This window comes from Platichthys flesus, chromosome 18 (assembly GCF_949316205.1).
Source record: "Platichthys flesus chromosome 18, fPlaFle2.1, whole genome shotgun sequence".
NCBI lineage: Eukaryota > Metazoa > Chordata > Actinopteri > Pleuronectiformes > Pleuronectidae > Platichthys > Platichthys flesus.
The window spans coordinates 9,581,745-9,607,433 of record NC_084962.1 but is presented as its reverse complement, the minus strand read 5'-3'; the positions used below and the strand labels follow the sequence as shown (position 1 = coordinate 9,607,433).

Here is a 25,689-nt window from a genome sequence, read left to right as displayed (position 1 = left end):
TGAAAACCTTTGTTTAAAAACGCTGTTCAAGTGCAACTGAGTGAAGGCGTCTTTTGAGGAGGTCAAACTCGGAAGTGTGACAAAAGGATAAAACATGATGCCCCTATATCAAGGCAATTTTTCTGGTGAATCTAAAATGCTCAAATGTTGTGTGTGTGTGTGTGTGTCTGTGTGTATGTGTGCGTGTGTGTTTGTACTTATATCTTTGTATGGACCTCTTTAAGCATAGACCCTACAGAGACTGACATTTTGACCGGTCCTCACTTTTTGGTTTAGGGTTACTGTTAGAATTAGGTTGACGTTAGGGTTTGGCATTTAGTTTTAGTTTGGAAGGTTAATTACAAATGTCTGTGCATGTGTGTGTGTCTAAATTGCTGTGTGTAAGCACTTTACAGGAAGCGCTGTCTTTGAGGAAAAACTGTGACTTTTGCACCAGAGTGATGTCTCATGTCTCTGCTTTGATTACGGGTAGAGTGCGACAGTTGCACTGCTTTGTGCGACATCAAGAGGAACTGTCAGCTCTACAGCAGTGGTGTCTGAGAAGGCAGCATATTCTGCTCTGAAGAGCATGATGGGGATATTTCACAAAATATTCATTATGTATTTATACTGCATGTGCAGTGCTTTTCTTTTTTCACAGCGACTTGATTGACAAATTATTATTAAGGCTTGATCAAACCAGCAAATCACAAGGTTAGCAGATTCATTAGATCGAACTGATTGAATTAATTGAAATATTGGCGGCACTGCTTCCACCCAACCTCTCAAAAATCTCCACAGCTCAATTTTGATTTTAAAATTCCTAATCCCTCTCTGTCAAGTCAGTTTCTCATTATATGCAGCTTCTCCTTCAATACTTGAATCGATATTTCATGAAGGAATCTATAGGGTGTAATGGCCTTCGACAGTCTGCAGCAAGACAAGAGTCTGTGCCCTGTAAAAAGGTGTTTTTGGAATCGACTGTCTAATCCTTAATCATTGTAATCCAATGCCGGAAAGCTCTCTAAACTATTAGAGCACTTTCCTTGAAATGAAACTGCCTAATAGAGCAGCAAATATGCCAAAACAGTACGATATTACCAATCACACAACTTGACCTATCCCTTCTATATAAAGATTATTAATGATCGAAAAAGGTCAGAGTTATTATCGGCCAAGAACTGGCAGAGGACTTGGCCTGGAGAAGTGACAGAGGAACCTTTAGAGGTACAGACTGTTTCCGCTCATCTAGTTACACACAATATGAGAAACACGGCGAAATAATGAGCTTTAAATCATCACCAATTTCATAAAAGGTCATTAACTCCCGGCGGTACGAGATGTGCTCGTCTCGCTTTCCCTTTAACTCGCAGATATTAAAAGCCTGTTGTTTTTAGAACTCGTCACAAAAAGTTAAAAGGAAGAATAAAGTGTTCTGTTCAATTTTTTCAAAGATGTATTAAATACAGCAGAGATTATCCAATTATCAAAGTGCATGAGTAAATTACAGGAAGCCTCCGAGGAGAGTCAGTAAAGTAGAGGGGAAATCTCATCAAGGAAATTTAAATACAGTGTTCCTATGCTGTAATATCTGTCAAACCTGAAATGCAAACCAGTAGCTGTTGTTGATAATACCTTTGTTTTACAATTTTTTTTTTTAAATCTCTGTACAATTCAACCTCGAGCTGTCATTTAGAGCTCAGTAATCGCTGCAGAGGACAAACTTCTTTAATCAAGACACCAAAACAGCCAATTATCACGTCCTGTTTAGATTAACTCAAGTTCTTTCTACTAAAATATGTTTCCTTACTTTGAACAATTAGAGACAAAAGATTGTGTCCTCAAGTAACTTCGCTTTCGGTCTTTCTCCCCCTCTTTTCCTTCAACTTGTTTTTTTGCGGTGCGGTTGGTAAGCAAGGACTTCAAATAAGTAGAGCACTATAGCTGCAGAAGTGCCCTTGAGCAAAGCACTGATTCACTCCGAGTTGCAAGTTCACATATCTGCATTCTGAGTTCCAAGCAGGATATAAAAGCGAAAGGGAGTTTTTGCCTCCAAAGGCAGACGAGCCCTGTACAATCCTTCCTCTGTGTCGGTTAACAAAGATAATCTGTCTTTTCTTATCAGCTCCAGTCTTAACAAGTTTACAGTACAACAAAACTGGATGTTGGTCAACTGGACCCACTTAAAAATCGCTCCTTTCCTCAGATTTACTGAGCCTGTCCACAATACTGCTGTATGCACTAATGTCTAGTTCAGACAAAAGATGTAAAACTGTATCTATAATCACTGGTGCAGTGTAGGTTATCCGAGGACGTAGAAGAAGACATGTCAAATCGGTTCTGCAGGCTCACTCTAGTCCCTGTTCTGCAAGGCAATGTTCGCATGTTTCTTCAAATTGTATTAGTATTGATCCTATCACATGTCCAGATCACACCTTCAATTTGAAACTGCCCTTCCTTGGGCCCTCAACAATACAAACAACAAGAGCCAAGCAAGATGTGTGTTCCACATAAGCCGTTTTCAGACCTGCCTGAGATTTGGATATAGAGTTTTCCCAGGGTCTGTCTTTCACACCTGCACAACACAACGAGAGGTTCTCTGCACAAATACCTTCAAAACAGCATCAAATCCTCCGTATAATTCGGACGAGAGGTGGAGCAGCAGGCAGAGGAAGGAACTGATGAATTAACTCTGCTGCAAAAGAACTGCGGAGGCCAGTGCATGTCTGAAAGCAGCTACACAGAGAAACAGATGATACCACAGCGAACCTTGGAGAGCTAGCACCATTTACCAAGTCCTCAGCTACAAAACCTGGGTGTGGTCTTTGACCTAAACCTGAGCCTCGAACACGAAGCTCAGGAAGGTTTTGCAATTGTGTTTTTATTATTTAAAATACATAGCCAAGGTTCAATCTTTTATCTAAGATACAGACCTCGATATAAATAATTCATGCCCTTATTTCCTCTTACATTGACCACTATAACCCCCTATATAGTTGCCTTACTCAGAAATCTATCACCTGTCTACAGTTAGTCTATAATGCTCGGCTTTTAACAAAATCCCCAAAATGTTCCACCCCTGTTTTAGCATCCTTGCCCTGGCTGCCTATTGATTTTTTAATTATTTTAATTACCTATAAAGCCAGGCATGGGCTGGCCCCTCCCTTTATTTCAAACCTTTTATCGCCCTAGGACCCAGGACACAGCCTGAGATCCTCTGGTAAGGTGTTGCTAGCTATTCCGAAATCAAAAAGATGGAAAAATTAGCCAAAAGAAATTAGACTAGCACAATCGGGGACCTGTTTAATCTCCCTTCTTAAATCACATCTTTATAAACAAGCTTTTATCGCATGGTGTCTATTACTTTTATAATATTTACCTTTATTGCTATAATTGGTTTACTCTTTTCGTGAATTGCATATTGTTTGTTTTAAAGCACGCTGTTACTTGTATTGAAAAGTTCTATACAAATACAGTTATTTTTATTATTAGAATTTCTGGAATTATTTGAAAGATTCTGTCAGACGATCTCCCAAGCATGAAATTATGATTGGACAGATGTTTTCAGTGCTGCTGTGGCCAAATTTCATGATGGTTAACAGGCAGCATTTATGAGACAAATTACCAATTTACTTTATTTCCTAGCTCATTCAGTTGTGTGACAGGAGAATCATGTCAACAACAACAACAAACGTCCCGCTCTGCTGCACTGACGCACAATGCAAGTGATCATGAAAAATAGGCAGTGACAGAACTGAGGGTTTGTTTGCAGGAACTAACAGATGAGGAGGAGGAGGAATGTAGCCATTTTTCTGATTTGTGTGTCAGTTATGACAGAGAACGTGTAACAAATGACCTTAAGATGCCAGTGTGGACATTCATCACATTATACAGTTATCTGCTAAATGGACGGTGATAGATGCAGTGACACAGTCCGGGCTGAGGGGGGCCGTGGAGCTGCCTGCTGCATCGTGATAAAGTGGGAAGCTCGACATGTGGCGACTGTCTGGTAGAACTTATATCTTCTATATGTGGACCCTCCTGGCAGTGAAGGAGGAATAAAGTCACAGTACATGACAGGCCTGGGTCTGGTCATTAGTCTAACCTACTCACCTCCGCTGGTTATTTGTGGTGGATTAGCTGTGGTTAATGGACCAGCAGGAAGTCATTCACCTTGATTTTAACCAGATCCCATTGCTGCTTTTTGTCCTCAGTAGTATCTGAGTGTTCAGTAATTGTTTGAATCACCCAAGAATAATCCCTTTATATTTAAATACCTTATATTTACATGGGTAGAGGGTCGTCTCTACGGATGGCACAATTTTTTTTACAGTAGCCCAAACTGGGGGAAACTAAACACCTTTAGAGATATTTATGACAAATGAAGTCCACCACAGGTTCTCTGTCGTGTTGGGAATGGGAGGGTGATGTGAGGGGTATTCAGCGGTAACATACAACTTAACCTCTAGATGTCACTAGATTCTACCCACTGAACCTTTTCAAAGGTGGTGTTGGTCCCTGAGCGCTTCACCCATCTACACCAAACATACTACATTATGAACGCTGGATGGTTCATATTTTGCTCTACTGCAAAAAAGCATGCATTCACTCCGGGTACATGAGTCTGGTTTTCCTAAGTGAAATTAGTTTAAATCAAAGCAAAACAATCATACTACTCACATTACACGAGTTTATTCAATAACATCATGAGAAATTAGTGTATAACACTAATGTGATGTTACCAAGTATTGGAATTACATTTAACTTTGTGGGAAAACGAGCCTCAAGCTGTGACTTAGTCATAAATACATTGAAAGAAGATGAGTAACTTTTACTGTTTAACTCTGTGAGAGGCAAATATACTTGATCTTAACTGGTAGCTAATGAGAAGAAAATGCATTTAACAGCTGGAGTGGAATAATGACAGCCATAACTAGCATCCAAAATGGGACGGATTTTATATGATAGTGACTTGACTCTGCTTATCTTTGATCTGGCAGTGATTCACTCTGTGTAAATTTCCAATTATTTTCCCCCCTGCATAAACAAGGGTTAGCACTGGGGATAAGATCCGCCAATTCTATTTGTCTGCCATCTGTTGCACCTTCTCCGGTGCATGAAATTAGCATTTATCATCAGATTCCATATTGATATAATACTTTGAACTCGGAGTACTCCTGCTCATGAGTAGTATTCAAATTAAAGTGGCCTCCTCATAGCTTTTCTGATTGTACAATTCTTCAGTTTTTTTAAGTGCAGGTATCCGACTGCTTCAATTAAGGGGGCGTGGATGTAAAATAATATACTTTTAAAATAAATAAACCTCTAATTGCCCTCTGCCTCCTCTCTGCAGGGTTTGAGCTCAGGGTTGATTGAAGAAGGGTCGTCCATTCCAACTGAATCCGAGTGCACATGAGCGCTTATGCCTTCATTAAATCTAAAATGTAGTCATGCTTCGGTTCAGCGCGCACATATTGTTCATCCTCTGAAAGGTCCAGCACTCAGTATGAGCCCTTGTGATATATTCTCGTGAAATCTTTCGGGGATATCCAGTTTCTAATTTAGCGGCAAATGAAATACCGAACTCTTGAATCATTTCAATTCAGCACTATAAGTGGGTCTGTCCAGTGGATTCTACAGTGTTGTCTTCTCAGCTTATGGCTGATATTCATCCCTCGGTTTGGTGTGTCTCCCTCTGAGCTTATTGAAAGTGTCGCTCTGTGGTGCAGGAAGAAAATAAATTGTGACATGTCAAAAGATAGAAAACTATTGCTGAATAAATGCTGTAAAATTTAAGAGGAAAAGAATTCTTTACTCTGGTTTCTGGATTTCAAGGATCGCAGTCACATGAGTCTATAAACAAGCAAAAAATACAAGATAATATTAAAGATTCACTGTTAATTTCAATCATAGACAATATATGAAGATGAACAACATGGGAGCTCCCGAGAATTAAAGCCATATCTCAATCGCCCCCTGGCGGCTGGCTGCAGTGTAGCTCACAAATACCGTTTAATTATGTTTTCTGTCATTTCAGGTAGTTCTTATCACACTAATGTATGTGAATGTCCTGATGTTTCAGATTGAAATATCAGGATTGATAGCTGAGATTGACTCATGATTGGTTGTGCCCACGTATCACATGACCTTGCCACTGCGGCTCCAATCACCCAATCGCTACTGCTGCGATGACTTTCTTTATATGAAGTCTATGATTTCAATAAATTCTGTCATCTACTTAAAATGAAAAGTAAAGGATGATATTAATACCAAAAAGGATTTTCTTGATGTCATTCTATTTACAGCATTTCACTTGTACTTTTCAGTACTTTGCCTCAAACTGTTATGTCACCATCATCTGAATAAAGGACCATGCTGTCAGGCATTTCAAACATCCTTTCCGCCTGTTGTCTAAGAAATTACATTAATGAAATGTCAAGGATTTTTTCATGGGGAAGCCCTGCTGAGAATTCCAGTCCAGTCTCACAATGACATATTATTTTCTAACTATTAATTTCTGTGTTGTGCAGAGTGAGGGGCAAATGTTTTTATTTTAATTATAAAGCTGTTAAAAAAAAAATCGTCTGAAATAATGTTGGAATAATAAATCTAAGGGACTTCTAAATTTCTTTCTCTGAAGCGCCTCCGAAAACACCACAAATATTCAATCATAGCCTGATGATGTTCACGTGCAAATTCAATTTCACATTTCAGAAGGTGCTGAAATTCATCTCAATGTCAACGCTTCTGTAGCAGTTACAGTTATACCAGTGTCAGGTGAGTAGCACGTCATTATAAAGGCACATCTGTAATGTGCTGCCTGGTGTGAAATGAAGCCATGGCAACCTGTCTCCATCGGCAGTCGGATGTTCTGTGCTCGATGGGATGTAGTGGAAGAGAGATGGCAAATCAGACTGATTCAGTGCTTTTCAATAATCATTTGACGTGGCCTCCTTCACTTCCCCTTGGCACGTGTTTTACACATGGCACCGCACGTCACATTAATGGCCACTTGTTGAGTGAAGCAGGCCGGGTTCAAGGGAGGCAGAAAATGAAGCAGACTTGTCCTTGAGGAACTCTGATAATTGAGAATAATAAAAGATGATTAAAGGGAGGTTATATTCATAAATAAGCCCTTAAACTTTCAACAGTGATTGCTTTGTTTACTTGGAATTGATATTCCATGTGCTGAGGAAATTATGAAAGCTTACAAAGCATTTTGCTCATCCGTTTAAAGTCTAACATTGAGATTGGATCTCGAGGAGCTCAGATTGATACTGAAGATGTGATCACCTTTAAAGGCACGACAGCTGAAGGCGCAGATTTGTAGAAATACAATCAGAGATACAGTCTCCAAAGTCAGACAGGGAACGGTTCTGTATCTACAAAACACAAGGTCTCAACCTTACGATAGCTGTAAACATGAACTCCAGAGTCCTGACATTTTCAACAGATTGCCTCTTGAATGGGGATTCTCCGGGATGGACACTCTCATGCTTATTATTCAGATTCTCCTGTAGGACACTATAGGGAAATATCTGCATCGCTCAGACGAGGGCCGGCACCTTGGTAGAGAGCATATGAGGGACGTAATAATTCCACTGCAGATATCACATGATTTTGTACACAGCACATGGACAAAGGTGTTTCCCCTCGTTGCCCAAAGCTCTTGAAACTATTTCCAAGTTGACGTCTTTGTCTTCAACATCTACGGCACCTTTTGTGCATCCAGAGATGTTTCAAATTTTTTTTTATCCATTTTTCTGCTATACATCCGCCCCATGTTAGAGAAATCAACCTGCACAGCACACATGGCAACACGCCCACTCACTCGCGATGAATTTTTATTTTCCTTTCAAAACTCTCACACTGGCTCACTCTGACATTTTCTGGACATCTTACTTAATGGCTGGATTGTGTGTGTTTTTTTCCCCCTCTAATTATGATAAAGTGTCTTCAGATATTGTGTGTTGTGATTTTGGCTCTATACAAGTTTAAATGAAACGAAATTAAATTGTAAAAAAAGGAAAAAAGTCTCTGAGCCACCAGAGACCTTGCTTTAACACCAGCAGCGGTTCTTTAAGTGTGGACCACAGCTGCCAGTGTTTCCAGGTGGGACCCTGGTGAGGGATTTGTGTCTCAGATGTAATAAGTGCTCTCCTTCTGTGTGCATTATCCCTCCCCAGAATGAGACAGGGAGCCAGCAGCAAAGATGCTATTAAAGATGGTCATCCCTAAGAGGGTAACACATGGACAAATTCCACTTAGATGTCACAGAGACTCTGGTGAAGTGATGGGGATGTGACGAAGTTCCTGTCTGTGCTTCACTGTGCCATAAAAATGAAGTGATTATGAATCCTCAAATGATAGAAAATGATGTAGAGAAAGTCAGAACCGTATTGTACCCATTTATTTCTCTCTTTTCTGCACGAGCGAGCACGTTTTGTGTCTCTTTCTCACTTGACTCGCTTCGCCAGCCGTTTTATCACTTCTCGGTGATCACTGAAATCGTTTCCCGAGCAGCTGAGAGTAACACCTGAATGCACCATCAGCTCGGGTCTTTAGGGTTTGACAGTGCAGGTCCATCCCGGCTTTCAGGTGCTCTACCGGATGCACCTTCCTGAGCTGCGCACCTTACAGGATACAGCCCTTGATTAGGGATATAGGTCACTGGATATGCTGCAATACATAATGCAACACAACACAACTTGAACATTTTCATACTGTTGAGGTTTTAATGCAGAAATGTAAATCTAGACATACATTTATTAACGCATCTCTCTTTTTGTCAGAAAATAAACATCAATATAAAATTTAGAGCGGCTGCCCTGCCCTGTAGCAGTTATCATATGATGTGAGACATAAGAGTCAATTCTAAAATGAAATACTTGCCTCAGTTTTGCTATTGAATGAAGTTCTTAAAAGGAGAAGAAAGTAGAACAGTGTGCCGCTGCTAAAATTCCCTGGTGCTTGTATAATCCTCTCCTGAATGGCAGCTCAGAGTATTAGAAGGCAAATAAAGAGAGCCATGCCTCGCTAATGCAGCGAGTTTTGAGTAACAGCTGCCCTTTGGGGATGATTGCATGTTACAAATCTGATTGACAGACTTTGTGATTCGTGGACTTACATAGATTTGCATGGTTTAACAACGAGCTCTTTTTGTGATTGTGTAATTGGGACAATACCTCGGGGACAGTCTAAAAACAACTCCTGTTCCTCCGTCTCCATCAGTCCCGCAGGTCGAGTCACACACCTTCTCATCGGCTGTGAATAATGTAAAAACATCCAACAGATCCAAACAAAAATCTGGATCGGGTGAATTCAAACATTTTAATTATTTAATAATATCCTGAGTATGTTATTAATGATATGTTTGCTTTATTTTTAGTTGAGATATTTCCACTTGGGTCCTTTTTATAAGAGTGTTTACCCTTTAAAAAAAAGGCTGTAAGCCTGACTCAAAGTGGGGCTCTGGTACGTTGTGTCTGTTCATGTTCTCCTACCACTAAGGCCACAAGGGCACCAAAAACTGCTTTTCCAATAACATGGAGTTTACGAAAGGTCTTCTGGCTTCACAGAGCAAAAATTTCTTACATTTTTTTTCAGATGAAATCGCTGATTATCTTTAATACGCGGCAGCCCCACTTCTCCTCGTTGCATTCCAACCTGTTTGCGGCGCTCAGCATGAATACCAAGCACGACGTGTGGCGTGTCTCTGTTGTAGCCTCATTACGGCTTCCTAAATGGTGCACCTGTCAACAAGAGGCCACGAGGCAATGGGAAGAATGATAACAAATATTTAGTTATAATTAATTCACCTCAGGTAGCACTTGCCCCCACAGACTGCAAAGCATGTTTGAGGGGAGTGCATCGTCACAACGCTTTTATCATTGTGATCACACGCTCTGTGACTGATTGTCCCTCTGAGGGTCCTGAGGGCGGTGGACCTGATGTAGCTGCTGAGCCCAGACATAATGCAAATCACAGGTTCTTGTTTACCAGTATGGGAACCTTTTATTTTTATTTTTTTGCATACAGTCTCTTTTGTGGCCCTCCCCCCACGGCCGCATAAATCACAGACCCTTAAGATAATACCATAGATACATTCGGGGTCAGGGTCTCCTGCCCCAGCGTAACTTAATATGGCCGAGCGTAGATACAGAGCGAACGTATGTTCCACTGATGCCACATTGAGATGCAGAGCATGTGACTCGCGGCTCGTGACGCACGGACATGGAGACCAGGTGACCTGCAGATGACTCCTGACGGACGACAAAGCGAAACATGCGGCGCCTTTTGTCGAAATGTAATTAAATGGCAGAGGACTATTAAGGGCGAACAGATTTTAATGACTCCTCCCCGCTCCCTCTTCTAATGGCATGTTTTCTAATGGAAGGTGTAGGTACTAGAGATAACTAGATAACATTGTGACATGATTTACCATGACTAGCTGTCTCTCGTAGCTGAGTGGAAAATGTCAAAACGCGCAGTTAGTGCCAAGCAGGGGTGGAATTTAAAATTCAAAGTATTGAGTTTTTCATACAATGCTACCAAGAGTAAAAACAGCTCCATGTTTTTCCATAATCTTTCATAATATCCCCTTATTGAGATAGTTCTTATAAAAATATTTTATACAGTAAACTACAGCAAAAAGTGATCAATATATTGATTCATAGTGGAAAAAGTGCTTTGTAAAATCCCTGTGGAGAGGGAAGATGCATCGGTCCACTATCAGAAATGATAATGCACAGTGGTGCCCTGGTCCTCCCTCCACTTCAAAGAAATTAAAATTCCAAAATATGCATTTATTATAAAAATGGAGCCCAGAGGAAAGCAAGCAGCAAATTAAAGACGAGGCGCTCAGTTCCCTGCATAATTAACATTAGTGATTTGGGGATTAAAGTGTTGAGTTAAGCAGTGATGGATTCACTGTGCTCGCTCGAAATAACATTTAAAAATATAATTCGCATTTCAGAAATGTAACTATGTCAGGTAGTCAACCGGAAGACAACGGGATAGGATTACTTCAACATGATCTCACTTTAAAAAACCAACATTACCTATAATATATGAGAAAGAAAATGCCCTCTCCTCCGTCTTCTGTAATTTTGGTACTTTTTTTTACACACTGCCATCTGAAAGAGTTCAGGGGACATGTCTCCTGCCCCCCCCCCCCCCTCAAGTTATGATCCTGCAGCCCAGTAATTGAATTCCCTGTTGCTGTGAGTGGTTTGTTCCTGCATCCAGACCTTTCTCTAGACCTTTGTGTAGCCGCACAGTGAAGCAATTAACTCGCGAGACCTCAGCCGCTGGCTTCTACCTCATAAAACTGTTGAAGAGGACACAACACTAATTTCTGTGGGTGTTTTAATTTGTCTCGGTGTGGTTAGTGTCTCTCAATTTGCGATGTGGACGTGGTGTGGACTTTCAATTTTCCTCTGACTGAGCTGTTGCCTCGCTAACATCTAAAAGCTGTATGTTTTTCATGGTCTCACGCTGTTTGGTATATTGTATAACATGACAAAGAGAAATCATCCTTTCCCTACATAGGCTAGAAAGAACCTTTATACCATGATTTGTACTCAACAGCATCAAAGACAAGTGTATAAAGAGATTATGATTGATTTGATACATCCCCAAGGACGATGAGCCCGTTACCACATTTCACTGTTGTCTAATTTTGAAAGGCATAACAGTAACGATAGTAGTCCAGAATAAAGTCCAGACTAATGGGCAGTACACAGGGTGATTTCATTCAAATGTGGCCAAGATACACAGTTAAGATGTTACAAATATACACTTATAGTTTACCTATTTTACGCCATCAGCAGGTATATTCGGGTAAACCTTAAAACATGTGATTGGCTCCTTCCCGTTTCTTCCCCAGTGACTCATGTTCGACATCACAAAAGAACCCCTCTCACTTCGGGCTGTTGCATTTTGCAACATTTGAAGAAAAAAATCTCAATGGCATAAGCAAGTTGTTGGTGGGTTTTTGGACTAGAGGAAAAATTGAATATTAGGTCAACTATGTGCCTTTATTTTCCTGCCATGAGTAAATAATGAACAGGAATCTCAATGCATGTCTACAGAAATCCAATTCGTAGACTTGCTTTGAAGTATCGGTTCGCACATCACAAATGAAAGCAACATCTAATAATGTGAGACACTTTGTAAACAGCAGGGCAGCTCCAACCAAACATACATTAAAATTCATGTCCACCCACACAGCATCTTCAGATGATTACCAGCATTCCAAGTGCACACAGGAGTCCCGCGATGAGAAATCCCCTTGAAATGAAAGCAGGTAGAGAGAACACTAGGGTTGGGAGAATGGGGGACAGGGCGTAAAAAAACTGGGCCGGGGGCACAATCCTGTTCGTTGTGGAGGCAATTTGGCAACTGATAAATTACACCAGCCCCCCTCTTGGTTATACTGTCATGGCAGAGTGGTGAAACCATCCATTAGCTATTCGTTACCTGTCAGCCTGTTGCCTCATGTTGACGGGATTTACGCCCCACAAGACATATCTGAGCACGGCTAGCAGCAGCAGCAGCATGCATAGTCATTAGCTTGCAAGAACAGGGGAGGTGGTAAATGAGTGACAATGCACGTGAGCGTGCACACACACACAAACCACCACCGCCTGCAGCATGCTCATTAAAAGAGGTCTAGAAAACCTGGAACACAAAATTTTGTTTACTTTGAATGAATGACAAAAGTCACCGAGTGATGGAGTAGTTATTTTAACCTTTAACTTATAAAAACAGTAATCACACTGGGAGTGGATCTGTGACCTCTATTCCTCAGGATCTCCTACAACCATTCCGAAGGTTCATGATTAACGACCCCCCCCCCCACATGCCAGGGCCGCATGCAGCTTCCCATACACGCCGGCCTGTCCGCAGGTGTGCGCCGCCTTCACCCGACCTCATTGTTCTCCCGCTTGACTGACTTCCTCTGCCTCTCTCGACTCCTATTCCTCCTTTCCCTGGTGACTGAGGCCGACCGAACGGCTGGGATCCCCGGATGATGTGTGTTTTCGTTCTCCAAACAGCCAGGAGGCTGTGCAGATATTGTCAGTGGGCTCAAAGGCACGGAGCCGAGCGGGGCTGGCTCTGCAGAGATTGCAGTGCAGCTCTCGCTTCAGGCCATGACGGCAGAATGACATTATGCAGAACGTAGGCTGCATTATGTGCTCATGTGCTATGACCTTTTTATCGCCTCGGTGCTGCATTATGAAGACAATGAAGATATATCGATCATCTTGACGAGGGGGCTTTTGCTCACACAAAAACAACAGAGTGGACTTGTCTTTGGGTGCACAGACAAATTGGACAGGTTTTGCTTGCACGGTCTCATTTGGACTTTAATTTACTTGTTTTATCTTCCAGAGGTCTTCTTTTGGAGAAAATTAATCCAGTGTTTCCACTGCCATTAGCGAGCAGAGCCCCCAACACATTTCAACCACACAGCCACTAATCCCCATCATCAATCAACACGGCTTTAAGGCTGTGCGGGTTATTAGAATTAATTGAAAACTGTTTCACACCTCCGAGCAAATGCATTCCCAACACTCTCACCTGGCTCCATTAATTTCACTTTTAATACAAAGCAAAAACAACAGAGGTGCACTCCGTCCTCACTGAACCAAAACAAAAGGTTTTTGAAAAAGAGTTCTTAATACCCTTGTTTATTCAAATTATTCATGCAAGACATGCTTTTGTTTTAAGATGTCACTAAACGATTCCAGTAATCTTTCTACGCTTATAGGAAACTTGCAGTAAGGTAAAATTCAGTTAGCTCAGGATGCCCCAGTGGCCTCGGAGGTTTCAGCACAGACCCTTAGCTGCAGCGTTCCTGGCTTGATCCTCATTTTTCTTCTTCATTTCCTGTCATCTCACTATTGTTCACTACACGACTATACAGGATAGCAATGACCCCACGAGAAAGTGGAGTCACAAGCTACGCTGCAGGACTAAAACAAATAGTGTAAAGAATGTCCTTGTATCTGCTTGGATAAGAAATCCAACTGGTCAAAGATAAGAACTGTGTGTATGTGAAATAAAAGTCCAATTTCAGTAGGTAAACCACAGCGATAGGAACACATGTGCATATCTTACGATACAGTACGTGATACCATGTACTGTATGTGATAGTGTCCTGTACGTATATTGTCTACTCATCCATCACAGCCGTCTATGTTAATCTTCGGGTGGAGATGAGCTTTTTCAATGCAGCACCGATTGTGTGGTCACTAATATATGATTCTGATTCTGTACGGATTATTGTAAATATAAATCCCATTAATAATACATCAAAATTGAAGGATTACTTAAAATGCTGTACGACATGCAGTGACATTTTTTCCAAGCACTATTCTAGAGCCGGGACCTGGCAGCTGCTGCTTGCAAATATCTCGGGATGAAAAAAAAGGTGCCGTACTGAGATGTCAATTTAAGCCAGTGAGATCTGAGAGCCGCCAGTGACGAGGGCCGACGCTGATGCTTCAAACTTGAAAAGTTGATTTCCCCGGAGGAGTTTATTAATTTCCTTCCTCCTGTGCGCTCCAACCAGACGCCAGCCAGAGCCCGAGCATCCTGTAAATGTTCCCGGTGTTGTGGACACGTCTGAGTCGGACGAACCTGAAGCAGCGTTCTTCATATGTGAGATGTCTGACAATGGCCATGATGACAAGATGCAGGAAGAAACGGATGGTGGAGACATTTCCTTCACCAGATTGCATCGCTGTCTAAATGGGATGCTTCTTAATATTCTGTGTGTTCCACTTTCATTCCATGTCCCCATCGTTCGACACCCCCCCCCCCCCCCCCCCGAAATGAAATATTCAATTTAATACTGAATACAACACTATATTGTTAGCCTTGATTTTTCGCATTCATTTTTCATGTTCCGCCCTCATGCCGGATCATCCTTCAAACAGGATGATGTCTGAAGGATGCGGCTTAATTGCTCTTGTAGAAAACGCGTGACCTCAATCTGCAGCTTCTTTTCATCACAGACACAGAAGAAAGTAAATCACTATTCCTGATCCTCCCTTTGTCGTCGAGAAATATCAACTTTTAAAAAGCGTTTTTGGAGTTGACGTGGCCAAAATGTTTTTTATAAATTCTGAAATGCTCAGCCGTGGACCAGGCCTGAGCATCTGTATCCCCTTCGAATGAATACAGACGTGCGAGCGTCTTCTCTCTTTCGCTGGAGGCGTCGCAGATCCATGTGAGGAATGTTGCGCGGAGCGTGAAATGGTTTCATAAAGCTGGAGGGAGGAGGTGTGTTTGATTCATAACTATATCACGTCTGAAATGAAGTGCACTTTCAACCGTGGCTTCCTCCTAATGCCTTTTGTTGTTCAGATGCCAAACTGTAGGAATCTGCATATCTCAAAACTAATGAGAAACAAATGGTCCGTCACAAAAAAAGTCCATGAATACGAGCTGTGACATTACACGGAACCAAATGATCCTGCATGCAGCCAACTCCTCTGTGTTTTGTTTCCCATTACACAAATGCCTTTTTCTCTTTCAGTGAATACAAATTCTCTCCCTCCACCCACTCGCCTTGAAAATCAAATCAACCTGAACAAAGCTTGTCATTCTCGAAAAAACGTTCTCTTTTCTTTTTCCGATACCAGTGCATTTAAAACAAATAACTATTATATGTTACATAATATAATAAATTAACAGTTGTAGGCCACTAACGCTGTATGGCATTGATGTTTTCCGTCATCATTGTAGGGTCTCAGGTTAATTTAGTAAAACAAATACATTGAGTGAATGAATGCCGTAGCACTTCTTTCATAGAGTTTCACAGTCATAACTGGAAAAGAAACCACTAATAAATATATCTAATAAAACCCTATTACTTCCTTTAAATAGCTTGAGACTGAAGTCTTGAGTACTGAACATAATCAGCGTTTTACTTGTGGGACTTTCCAGCATGACTCTTGCTCTTGCTAACACTACACTGGCATCGCTTTTTGTTCTCCACTCTAAAACCAGCCCCTCCCAGTGGCAGCACAGTGCAACTGCTGATCTGGAATGGCGACGAAGAAGCCACTTCCGGGAAAGTAATTGCAGTTTTATCAGGGTGAATATAATATACTTCAAATTGGTACATGGATTTCGGACTTACCAATTACCCGACCTGGCTTTATTCTGCGTTATTTGAAGCATTTCCGATGCTGGTATCAGTATCAGTACATCGCTAAATCAAATTTTTCTAAATATACAAGCCTCACTGAGAAAAAAACACTATAATTGGTCCAAAGGGGGGGCTGTGGGATATGACACAATGATGGAAGGAGGAAATACAACCGTCAACTGCACAGCATAAACAATGTAGGTGTTGTATAATGGATCAGGGTGTTTTCTGAAGTTGTAATTGATTTTGATCAGGGATGTGCACGTCTGTCACACACATCTCAATGCATCAACAATGATCCAATGCATAGGATGCAGCTCCTGTTCCAATATGATTCGCCTCTGTTACAATGCAACGCAATTTGACATGATTAGACTCGACGCCATGCCATTGATACAGGAGAACGTGATGCAATGCAATTCACTGTGGTACATATAGTGTAGTTACCTGTCTCCAGCTACACCTACACACCTTTAGCATCCGAGCAATCTAATGATGCTCAGGAATAACAATGAGGCGTAGTGCAATGTGCCGTAACCAGTGTCAGCAGCAAGATGTGCTCCACACTGTCAGCAGGCAGGCTAACGCAGCCGTGAGCAAGCAGCAGCGCTGTTGATTTTATACGGCAAATTGAATGCAGTTACCACTAGTTTTAATAGGGGGATTGCATCGTAACCATCTCTAAAATGAATAATTCGACATTTATAACAATAAGGCTATTCACCTTGATACCACTCTCATGTCTGCATAATAAATGTGAAAATATGTAAATGCGAAGATACTAAATATGACTATTAACACTGGAATTTGTATATGATCGAACAAAAAAATGATATAACGCTTAAGTATGGAAGGTGCTGGTAAATGGATTTGGAAACGCTTTACATGTGTGGGTACTGGGTAATAACCTGTGAAGGGATGGAATAAGGGCTTAACAAATCAGGTTCTAAACAGTATCTAAATAACTGATACTGTAATAATTTTTAACCTACTATACTATATTTACTTGTGCGCTGTTGTACTTCATTATTCAAAGTGTATTCCTAATTTTTGAAGGACGGTGTACGGCTCGATCAGACTCAAACTGCAGAGTTTTGAGTGATGTCTTTGTTGACTTGATGTTGTCTACTGCAGCATCACCTCACATGAACTGCAATTGCTTTTGTGTACAGGGCCACAGAACGAGTTGTGTGTTGTGTGTTTCGACCTGACTCTGTGTTCTCTGTGCAGACGGACTGCTCCAGCGACAGCGAGAGCGAGGACAACTTCATCGTCGTCCCGCCACGGGATCATCTCGGCCTGGCCATCTTCTCCATGCTCTGCTGTTTCTGGCCTCTGGGGATTGCAGCATTTTACTTCTCGCAGGGGGTAAAGACATACACACACAGACACAAGCACACACACACACACACACACACACACACACACACAGTATATATAATATATAGAGCCTCCAATGATGTTGTCTGACACCCACATACATGAATCATGCAGCATCTGTTTTTCGACGTCTAAGATGAAGCAGGTGCAACTGCCCACGTGCACGCAGACACGTTTCCATGAATCTGTCGACATGCAGGCACACACACACACATCAAGCTCCTTGAATGACTCATCACCCTCAAGATTAAGGACTATTACACATTTTAAAAAACAAAAATAAGAGCCTGACAGCTGAATCGCTTTCCACCGACGCAAGGACACTTTTTACCGAGGTGCCCATCAATAACTCAAGGCCGATCTATAATGGCTGCTTGATGTTCTGTAAACAGGCTGAGAAGCGGCTTTGGGGAGAGTACATAAATCAGTCCCAAGGCTCGATCGGTAAATTCCAACAAAGGAGGTGTGTGAAATACTCCAATGATAGAAGCCCCTTTGCACTCGTGGGGATTTCAAGGGGATTGGAGATGAACCCTATCACAGGTGTGGCGAGGTATTCAAAGCCGATGAGCTCTCAAGACACATGGAACTGACCTGGTTGAGCTGCAGTTTACACAGTAGAATGTGAGATAAGAAATGCATGAAGGCACGATATTATTTCTGATTGTATTCCTGATGCTGTATGCGTAAAAAGGACCTGTCTTTCTCGGCCTTTTTCTTAACCTCTAGCTAGTTTCAGACGTGAACTCTGGAGATTATCTGCACAATGGCGTCTGGACTTTCTTTATACTTTCTCATATGCAGCAGGAGATCGCGTCCGCTTGAACCTTTTCAAAAACCATGCAGGTATCTTGGGAGGGTGTAAATGACGGGTGGCGCAGCATGCTGAGACAGGACATAACGTATAAAGAGATTTGTCGAGCCAACAAGACATCACTGTTCATTCTGAAGCTTTTGCCGATATGTTCTCAGCAAATAACGTTGGCAAACTGCTCATAAGGGTTGTTTAATGGATTCCTATCATGGCTTTCTTTCCCTTCTCAATTCTTTAGGAAACAAAAATGTGCAGGGATCCGCCCTTTTCTCGTTTCTAATCAATTCTGACTCAAAGCAACAAGAAAAGGCAAAATCCGTTTAAAGGCCTTCACACAAACACACACGTACACAAACACACACACACACACACACACACACACACACACACACACACATGTATAGTGTATGTTTAAAGGGACACTCTGCACACACATGTTACAGCCGGATGAGCTTTTCAGTAAATTGCTCTGCCTTTGGCTATCTCTTCAAAAGCTTGAGCATTTAGCTGTCTTATCTGTGGGCACGAGCAGTCCAAGGCAGATGAAGCCAGTCAGTGAATTATCTTGTCAGAAGCTAATTTGATTCTTCCTGGGTAATTATGGGGAATTGATGGCTGTGTTTAGGGAGAGTGCCGTCAGAAGGCTCCGTCCAGAGGAGCTGTCAGGAGAAGATATGGAGGGAGTCTGGGATTGCTTCATTTTATAGCTCAATAAACCACTTCAGTGGTCTTACGTTTCATTTGATTGTTCTGGAAACCCCTAAATGAATTTATTTTGTAGAAGCGAACACGCGATTATCATGAGCTGGAATTATCTGAGCCTTGGTTTGTCCTGGGAGAAAAATATATCAATATAGCAGAAACTTGTGATGGAGTTCCAAGTTGAATTCACATTATTCTACCATGTTCTTTAAAGTGAGCAACCTTTTTATTATCTGGTGTCAAGGTCACGGTGAACAAAACTGGTTTGAATGGCACATTTTCTAAGATATTTTCGCGAATGATTGACAAAATAAAGCTTTTTGTATATATCAGAAATGTATGCCTCATCTAATTATGTCACATGATAACCGGGAACTAGAAAATTCTAGTTCCTGGTTAGAGAGACGAAGAGAGACAGACTGTGTCAAATAGAGAGAGAGAGAGAGAGACCAAGAGAGAGACCAAGAGAGAGACCAAGAGAGAGAGAGAAACTGGCTGGTATAAAATAGAGAGCGACAGACTTGATCAGTAGGTGGCGCTATCACTAACACTGCATACACACTCATATATCTCTTCAGGTCAGGGCTCTGATCATGAGACAGGATTTGTTCACACTGCTTCCGCCTTCACTGAGACCTGAACCCACAACCTCTGGGTCTATATCCCTCTGCCCTACTGACTGTAGGCCTCAGTGTGTGTAACTCGCTAATTACCGCAGGTGTGCGAGAATGTCAGACCTCAGGAGAAGGTCCCGAACAAAATGCTCTAATTCAAAATCTATAACTCCTGTCCGTGAAATGAAAACACCGTAAGAATAACAAGGCTTGGACGAACAAGTACATATCAATATTATTGTTTTAGAGCCAATGAGGCCGTAAGAGCAGTTTAGAAACGTACTTCTCATTTCATAATTCTCCTCCAAACAAATACTTGTTACTCAAAAACTATAAGTCCTATCTGGAAAATGAACACATTGACTTAAGATATCATTGACAGTTGATTATTTAAAGAATTCAACAGTTCCCCCCTGAAAGACGAAGAAAAATACTCAATGTTTGTGTCTTACCCACTGGGACTGGAACACGCCATGTTGAGTTACTCTCCCTCTGCTCCTGTGACTGCACTACCTGCTGTGCTGATAAACACCTGTGTAGTCTAAAAATAGATCTCACTGTCCCCCCTCCCCCTGTTTGTGTGACTCGCTTATAACGCCAGGTGCGGCGTGAGAGAGGGAGACATCAGAGCTCAGGAGAACTTCCCGAACAAAATGCTCTAATTAAAAATCTGAGGCCATGTGGACAGTTTAGAAACGTACTTCTCATTTCATAAATCTCCTCCGAAAAAGTACATTGTATTGCATGAGTAGAGAAATTATCTCCACTCTAGCACCATCATCAAAGAAATACTTGTTACTCAAAAACAATAAGTCCTATCTGGAAAATTGAAAACATTTTGAGAATCACAAGAGTTTACACTACAACCATATAGTGTATATATTTTTTATTCGTGAGAGCTGAGAAATGGAGCCTTGGGAGCGATTTACGTTTTATCTTTCAGTTTTAATCTTTTCAGAAATTCGGTCAAAAATAACATGGGCCCCAATGAGAGATTCTTCTGGGAAAAAAATCCTTGATTTCTTGGTGCGGGTATAAGCACAGGTCTGAGAGATTTGAGAGTGACATGTCTGCGAAGGAAACAATCTCACCACCTCAAATATCTACAGATTTTCAGCCTCTCGCTCTTTTGGTAAAGAGAGCTTGAGTCCCATTGTACGTTTTTGGCCACGTTATCGCGATTTTTGTGCGAACCTGGGAGACGAATCAAAAAAATCTGAATAATAGACACGCCATCGGCCCCTAGGAGAAGAAGAGTTCGCCCATCGGCAGGAAGCAGCGCAAAGGGAAATAAAACTTATGTAGTAGGGGTGAATGAAAGATACCACTCATCTGCAATCAGATGTCAGGCTGAGGCATCACCTGAAAGGGCAACAGGTGTTCGCGGAGAGAAAATGTCTTGCACAAAAAAACAAGCCAAAGGTGATGCTGAAATGAATCCCGGAAAGAAGGTTATGAAGAACATTCTCAAATTTTTTAATGGACTTTTACCTTGTTCCAATGTGGATGTTGCTGATTGAACTTAGGTCTGACCTTGAGGACGTGAAAAATAAAAAATATAAATATAAACACAGAGCCCACAGTGCATCAAAATTTGTTATTGTCAACAGATACTGGAAATTTTAGATAAATTGATTCCCAATGTTCACGATAATAAATGACGACATTTTCATATCTCGGTAGATCCCAAGTGAAGCATTTCAGAATTTTATATCAGTGACAGTGTGGCGTGCACTCATGGGTGTGTCCTCTCACCCAGTGGGTTGATGGGTAATGTTAGAGGCTGTAGCTATATATACTTCCCGTATGGGGAACATGTGCTTGTTCTTCCTAGCTACTGAATAAACGACAGTAAACAGTACCTGCGTCTCTGCCTTTCCTTGTCTTGCCACATTGGTGACCCCGTTTTTTGAACATGTTCGAGGTAGAGGAGGATGGTGTCCCTTCCTCATCGGGGGAGGACGTATTTTCTTCCCCGGCGCCCGCGGACCGTGTCTCCTCAACGTCCATGGCGCCGCAGCTTCCGCGACCGACCAGCTCCGCGGAGCACGTTAAACTGCCGGAGTTTTGGCAGAACGACCCGGCGCCGTGGTTTCTGCACGTCGAGGCTCTTTTCCATCTGCGAGGAGTAACGGCAGACGACTCCAGGTATTTTTTGGTGGTTGCGGCTTTGGACCAGCAGTCCACCCGGCGCGTGATGCAGCTCCTGCGAGCCCCGCCGCAGCGCGGAAAGTACTCCGCCCTCAAGCAGCTTCTCCTCCGGCGCTACAGCTTGTCAGCCGCGGAGAGAGCGGACAAGCTACTGTCGCTTCCCGGTTTGGGCGATGGTTCGGCAGTGGACCTGATGGACGAGATGCTGTCGTTGCTGGGCTCCGAGGATGATGGTTTCCTGTTCCCGCACATCTTTCTGCGCCAGCTCCCGCTGCAGGTGCGCGCAGCCCTCGCCAACTCTTCTTGCTTGGCGGCCGGCGACTTCCGTGGATTGGCTGAGCAGGCGGACCGGATCCTGCTGACTTCGAGGAACGTCTCCGTGCAGAGTGTGGCCGTGGAGTCCTCGCAGCCGACGTTGGAGAACGAGGTTCCGGCATTGACGGCTGCAGTTTCCACCCGCAGACAGCGCGGACAGCTGTGTTTCTTCCATCAGCGCTTCGGCAGCAAGGCGCGCCGCTGTGTTCCTCCGTGCGCGTTCGAGGCACCGGGAAACGGAAGAGCCGGCGCTCGGTAGCAGCCGTGGGCGCTGGCGATCAAGAGGAGTTGCTGTTCGTTTATGACTCCATATCAGGTAATCAGTTCCTGGTGGACTCCGGCTCGCAGAAGAGCCTTCTCCCTCCGGCAGCTACGGACCTCTCGGCCTGTGGCGGTGGTCCGCGTCTGACAGCGGCTAACGGTTCGGCTATAGAGACGTTTGGTACCAAGTCTGTGACTGTGTGTTTCAATGGACGCAAATTTCTGTGTGACTTTGTTGTAGCCTCCATTACGGTTCCTATTATCGGAGCAGATTTTCTGTGCACTAATGGGTTGTTAGTGGATGTAACTAATCGCAGGCTCATTGATGCTGTATCTTTTGCGTCTTTTCCGTGTCAGACAGGGGGGCCCGGGCCGTTAACACATGCTAATTTCGCGGCGTCAAAGGATGTCTTCCAGCGCTTACTGGCGGAATTTCCTTCGCTGACAACGCCCGCATTTTCTGCCGCGGTTACTAAACACGGCGTGGAACATTTCATTCCCACTGCGGGTACGCCCGTTTTCGCACGTTCGCGTCGCCTCGACACCGTGAAGTTAGCCACCGCGAAGGAGGAGTTTGCTACCATGGAGCGTTTGGGGATCGTTAGGCGGTCCAACAGCCCGTGGGCTTCGCCGCTCCACATGGTGCCCAAGGCGGACGGGTCTTGGCGGCCGTGCGGTGACTTCCGCCGTTTAAATAACATTACGGCCCATGACCGTTATCCCATTCCGCATGTTCAGGATTTTTCAATTCGTCTGGCGGGCATGACAATTTTTTCTAAAATCGATTTGGTGCGAGGTTATCATCAGGTGCCTGTGCGGGCAGAGGACGTGCCCAAGACTGCAGTCATTACACCGTTTGGTCTTTTCGAGTTCCTGCGAATGCCGTTCGGCCTTAAAGGCGCAGCGCAGACATTTCAGCGCTTGATGGACTCGGTGCTACGTGACCTCGCGTTTGTTTTCGTCTATTTGGACGACATCTTGGTGGCCAGCCCGTCGGTTGATGAGCATTTATCGCACCTTAGGCAGGTTTTCCAGCGCCTTGATGGGCATGGTCTCATTGTGAACACAGCCAAGTGCCAGTTTGGGCTGTCTGTCATAGACTTTTTGGGCCATCGCATTTCGTCGCAGGGTGCGGTTCCTTTGCCCTCGAAGGTGCATGCAGTTGCGGATTTTCCCCGTCCAGTCTCGGTCAGGTCGCTGCAGGAGTTTTTGGGCATGGTAAACTTTTACAATCGTTTCTTGCCTCGTGCGGCCCAACTCCTGCAACCGTTGTATGGTGCTTTGAAGCTTAAGAAAGCTAAGGACCAGGTTGACTGGACCCCTGTGAGGATCCAGGCTTTTGAGGGGGCTAAGGCTGCCCTGGCTAACGCGGCGCTTCTGGCGCACCCCGCGTCTCGGGCGCCTATCGCCCTCACGACCGATGCTTCGGATGTGGCTGTAGGTGCAGTTGTTGAACAGCGTGTTGCGGGTGCGTGGCAGCCCCTTGCATTTTTTAGCCGCGGTTTGCGAGACAGTGAGCGAAAATACAGCGTGTTTGACCGGGAACTGTTAGCGTTGTACCTGGCTACGCGTCATTTCCGTTTCCTGCTCGAAGGCCGCCCTTTCACAGCCTATGTTGACCACAAACCATTGACGTTTGCTATGGCGAAGGTGACAGAGCCATGGTCTGCTCGCCAGCAGCGCCATCTAGCTGCGATCTCCGAATTCACAACAGACATCCAACATGTGGCGGGTAAAGCGAACCCGGTGGCAGACTGCCTGTCACGGGTGCTGGTGTGCCCTGTGCATCTTGGGGTTGATTTTTCAGCACTGGCTGCCGACCAACCTGGGGACCCGGGTATCGTTGCACTGAGAGCTGCGAGTACCGGTCTGGAGCTGGAGGAGGTAGTGGTGCAAAATGGTGGGCCTGCCCTCCTTTGCGACGTCTCCACGGGCCGCCCCCGCCCGGTGGTGCCGGTTGCTTGGCGCCGTCGGGTCTTTGATATGGTGCACTCTCTTTCTCATCCGGGTGTCCGGGCGTCGGTGAAGTTGGTGTCTTCGAAGTTTGTGTGGCCTGGCCTTCGCAAAGAGGTCAAAGAGTGGGCGGCCACATGTGTGGCGTGTCAGCGCGCAAAAGTTCACCAGCACACTAGGGCGCCCCTCGAGCCATTTTTGATTCCGGCCAAGCGTTTTGATCATGTGCATATCGACCTTGTGGGGCCTCTTCCCCCTTCCCAGGGTTTTACACATCTCCTTACCATGGTAGATCGGACCACTAGGTGGCCAGAGGCGGTTCCTCTGTCTTCCACGACATCTGCGGACGTGGCACGCGCTTTTCTTTCAGCTTGGGTCTCACGTTTTGGTGCACCGTCTGATATCACCTCTGACAGAGGCCCGCAGTTCATTTCGGATCTCTGGTCGGCGCTAGCAAAGTCTTTGGGCACACAGGTTCACCGTACCACTGCCTACCACCCCCAGGCTAACGGTTTGTGTGAACGTTTTCACCGGTCGCTTAAGGCGTCATTGAGGGCTGCGCTCTCAGATGCAAATTGGTTGGATCGGTTGCCGTGGGTGATGCTCGGGTTGCGCTCGGCTCCTAAGGCTGACCTGGATGCCTCGCCTGCGGAGTTGGTGCTCGGTCAGCCGCTCCGTGTCCCAGGGGAGTTTCTGCCTCAGAGCTCGGCCCCCTTTCCGGTTCCTGTTGCGCGTCCTGCGTCACAGGCCGCTTGTGCACCGGTGCCCGTGCATCATTTTTCTCCTCGGTCTTTCGTGCCAACGGATCTCGCGACCACTCGGTTTGTTTTCGTGCGTCACGATGCTCACCGGTTTCCCCTCCAGCCCCCGTATGACGGCCCGTTTAGAGTGTTGGAGGCGGGTTCTAAAAGTTTCATTCTGGACATGGGCGGGCGCAGGGAGCGCGTTTCGTTAGACAGGCTTAAGCCAGCTCATCTGTTGGCTGGCGAAGAGGTGCTACCGGCCCGGGTTCCCCGTCGTGGTCGCCCCCCTTCTAAGACCCCTGTGTTGTTTTCTCCAGTTGTGCCTCCTGATCCTGTGCCTGTTGTGAATGATGTCCCTTCTGCCTGTTCCACCCCTGCGTTTGCGGACGGGGGTCGGCGTAGCCGTTGTGGCCGCCTCGTTAAACCCCCTGAGAGGTACTGACTGTTGTCCCATTTTTTTCCCTCTGGGTGTTCGGGGGGGGGCTGTGTGGCGTGCACTCATGGGTGTGTCCTCTCACCCAGTGGGTTGATGGGTAATGTTAGAGGCTGTAGCTATATATACTTCCCGTATGGGGAACATGTGCTTGTTCTTCCTAGCTACTGAATAAACGACAG

General features: G+C 44.2%; 1 protein-coding gene across 1 annotated transcript in view; it reads left to right on the top strand.

The window, feature by feature from the left end:
- syndig1l (synapse differentiation inducing 1-like) overlaps positions 1-25,689 on the top strand; it is a 44,118-nt gene that overhangs the window by 8,842 nt on the left and 9,587 nt on the right. Inside the window, exon 3 of the mRNA XM_062411765.1 lies at positions 17,372-17,509. Within this exon, the coding sequence (XP_062267749.1) occupies positions 17,372-17,509 (138 nt within the window). The remainder of the gene's footprint in view (positions 1-17,371; positions 17,510-25,689) is intronic.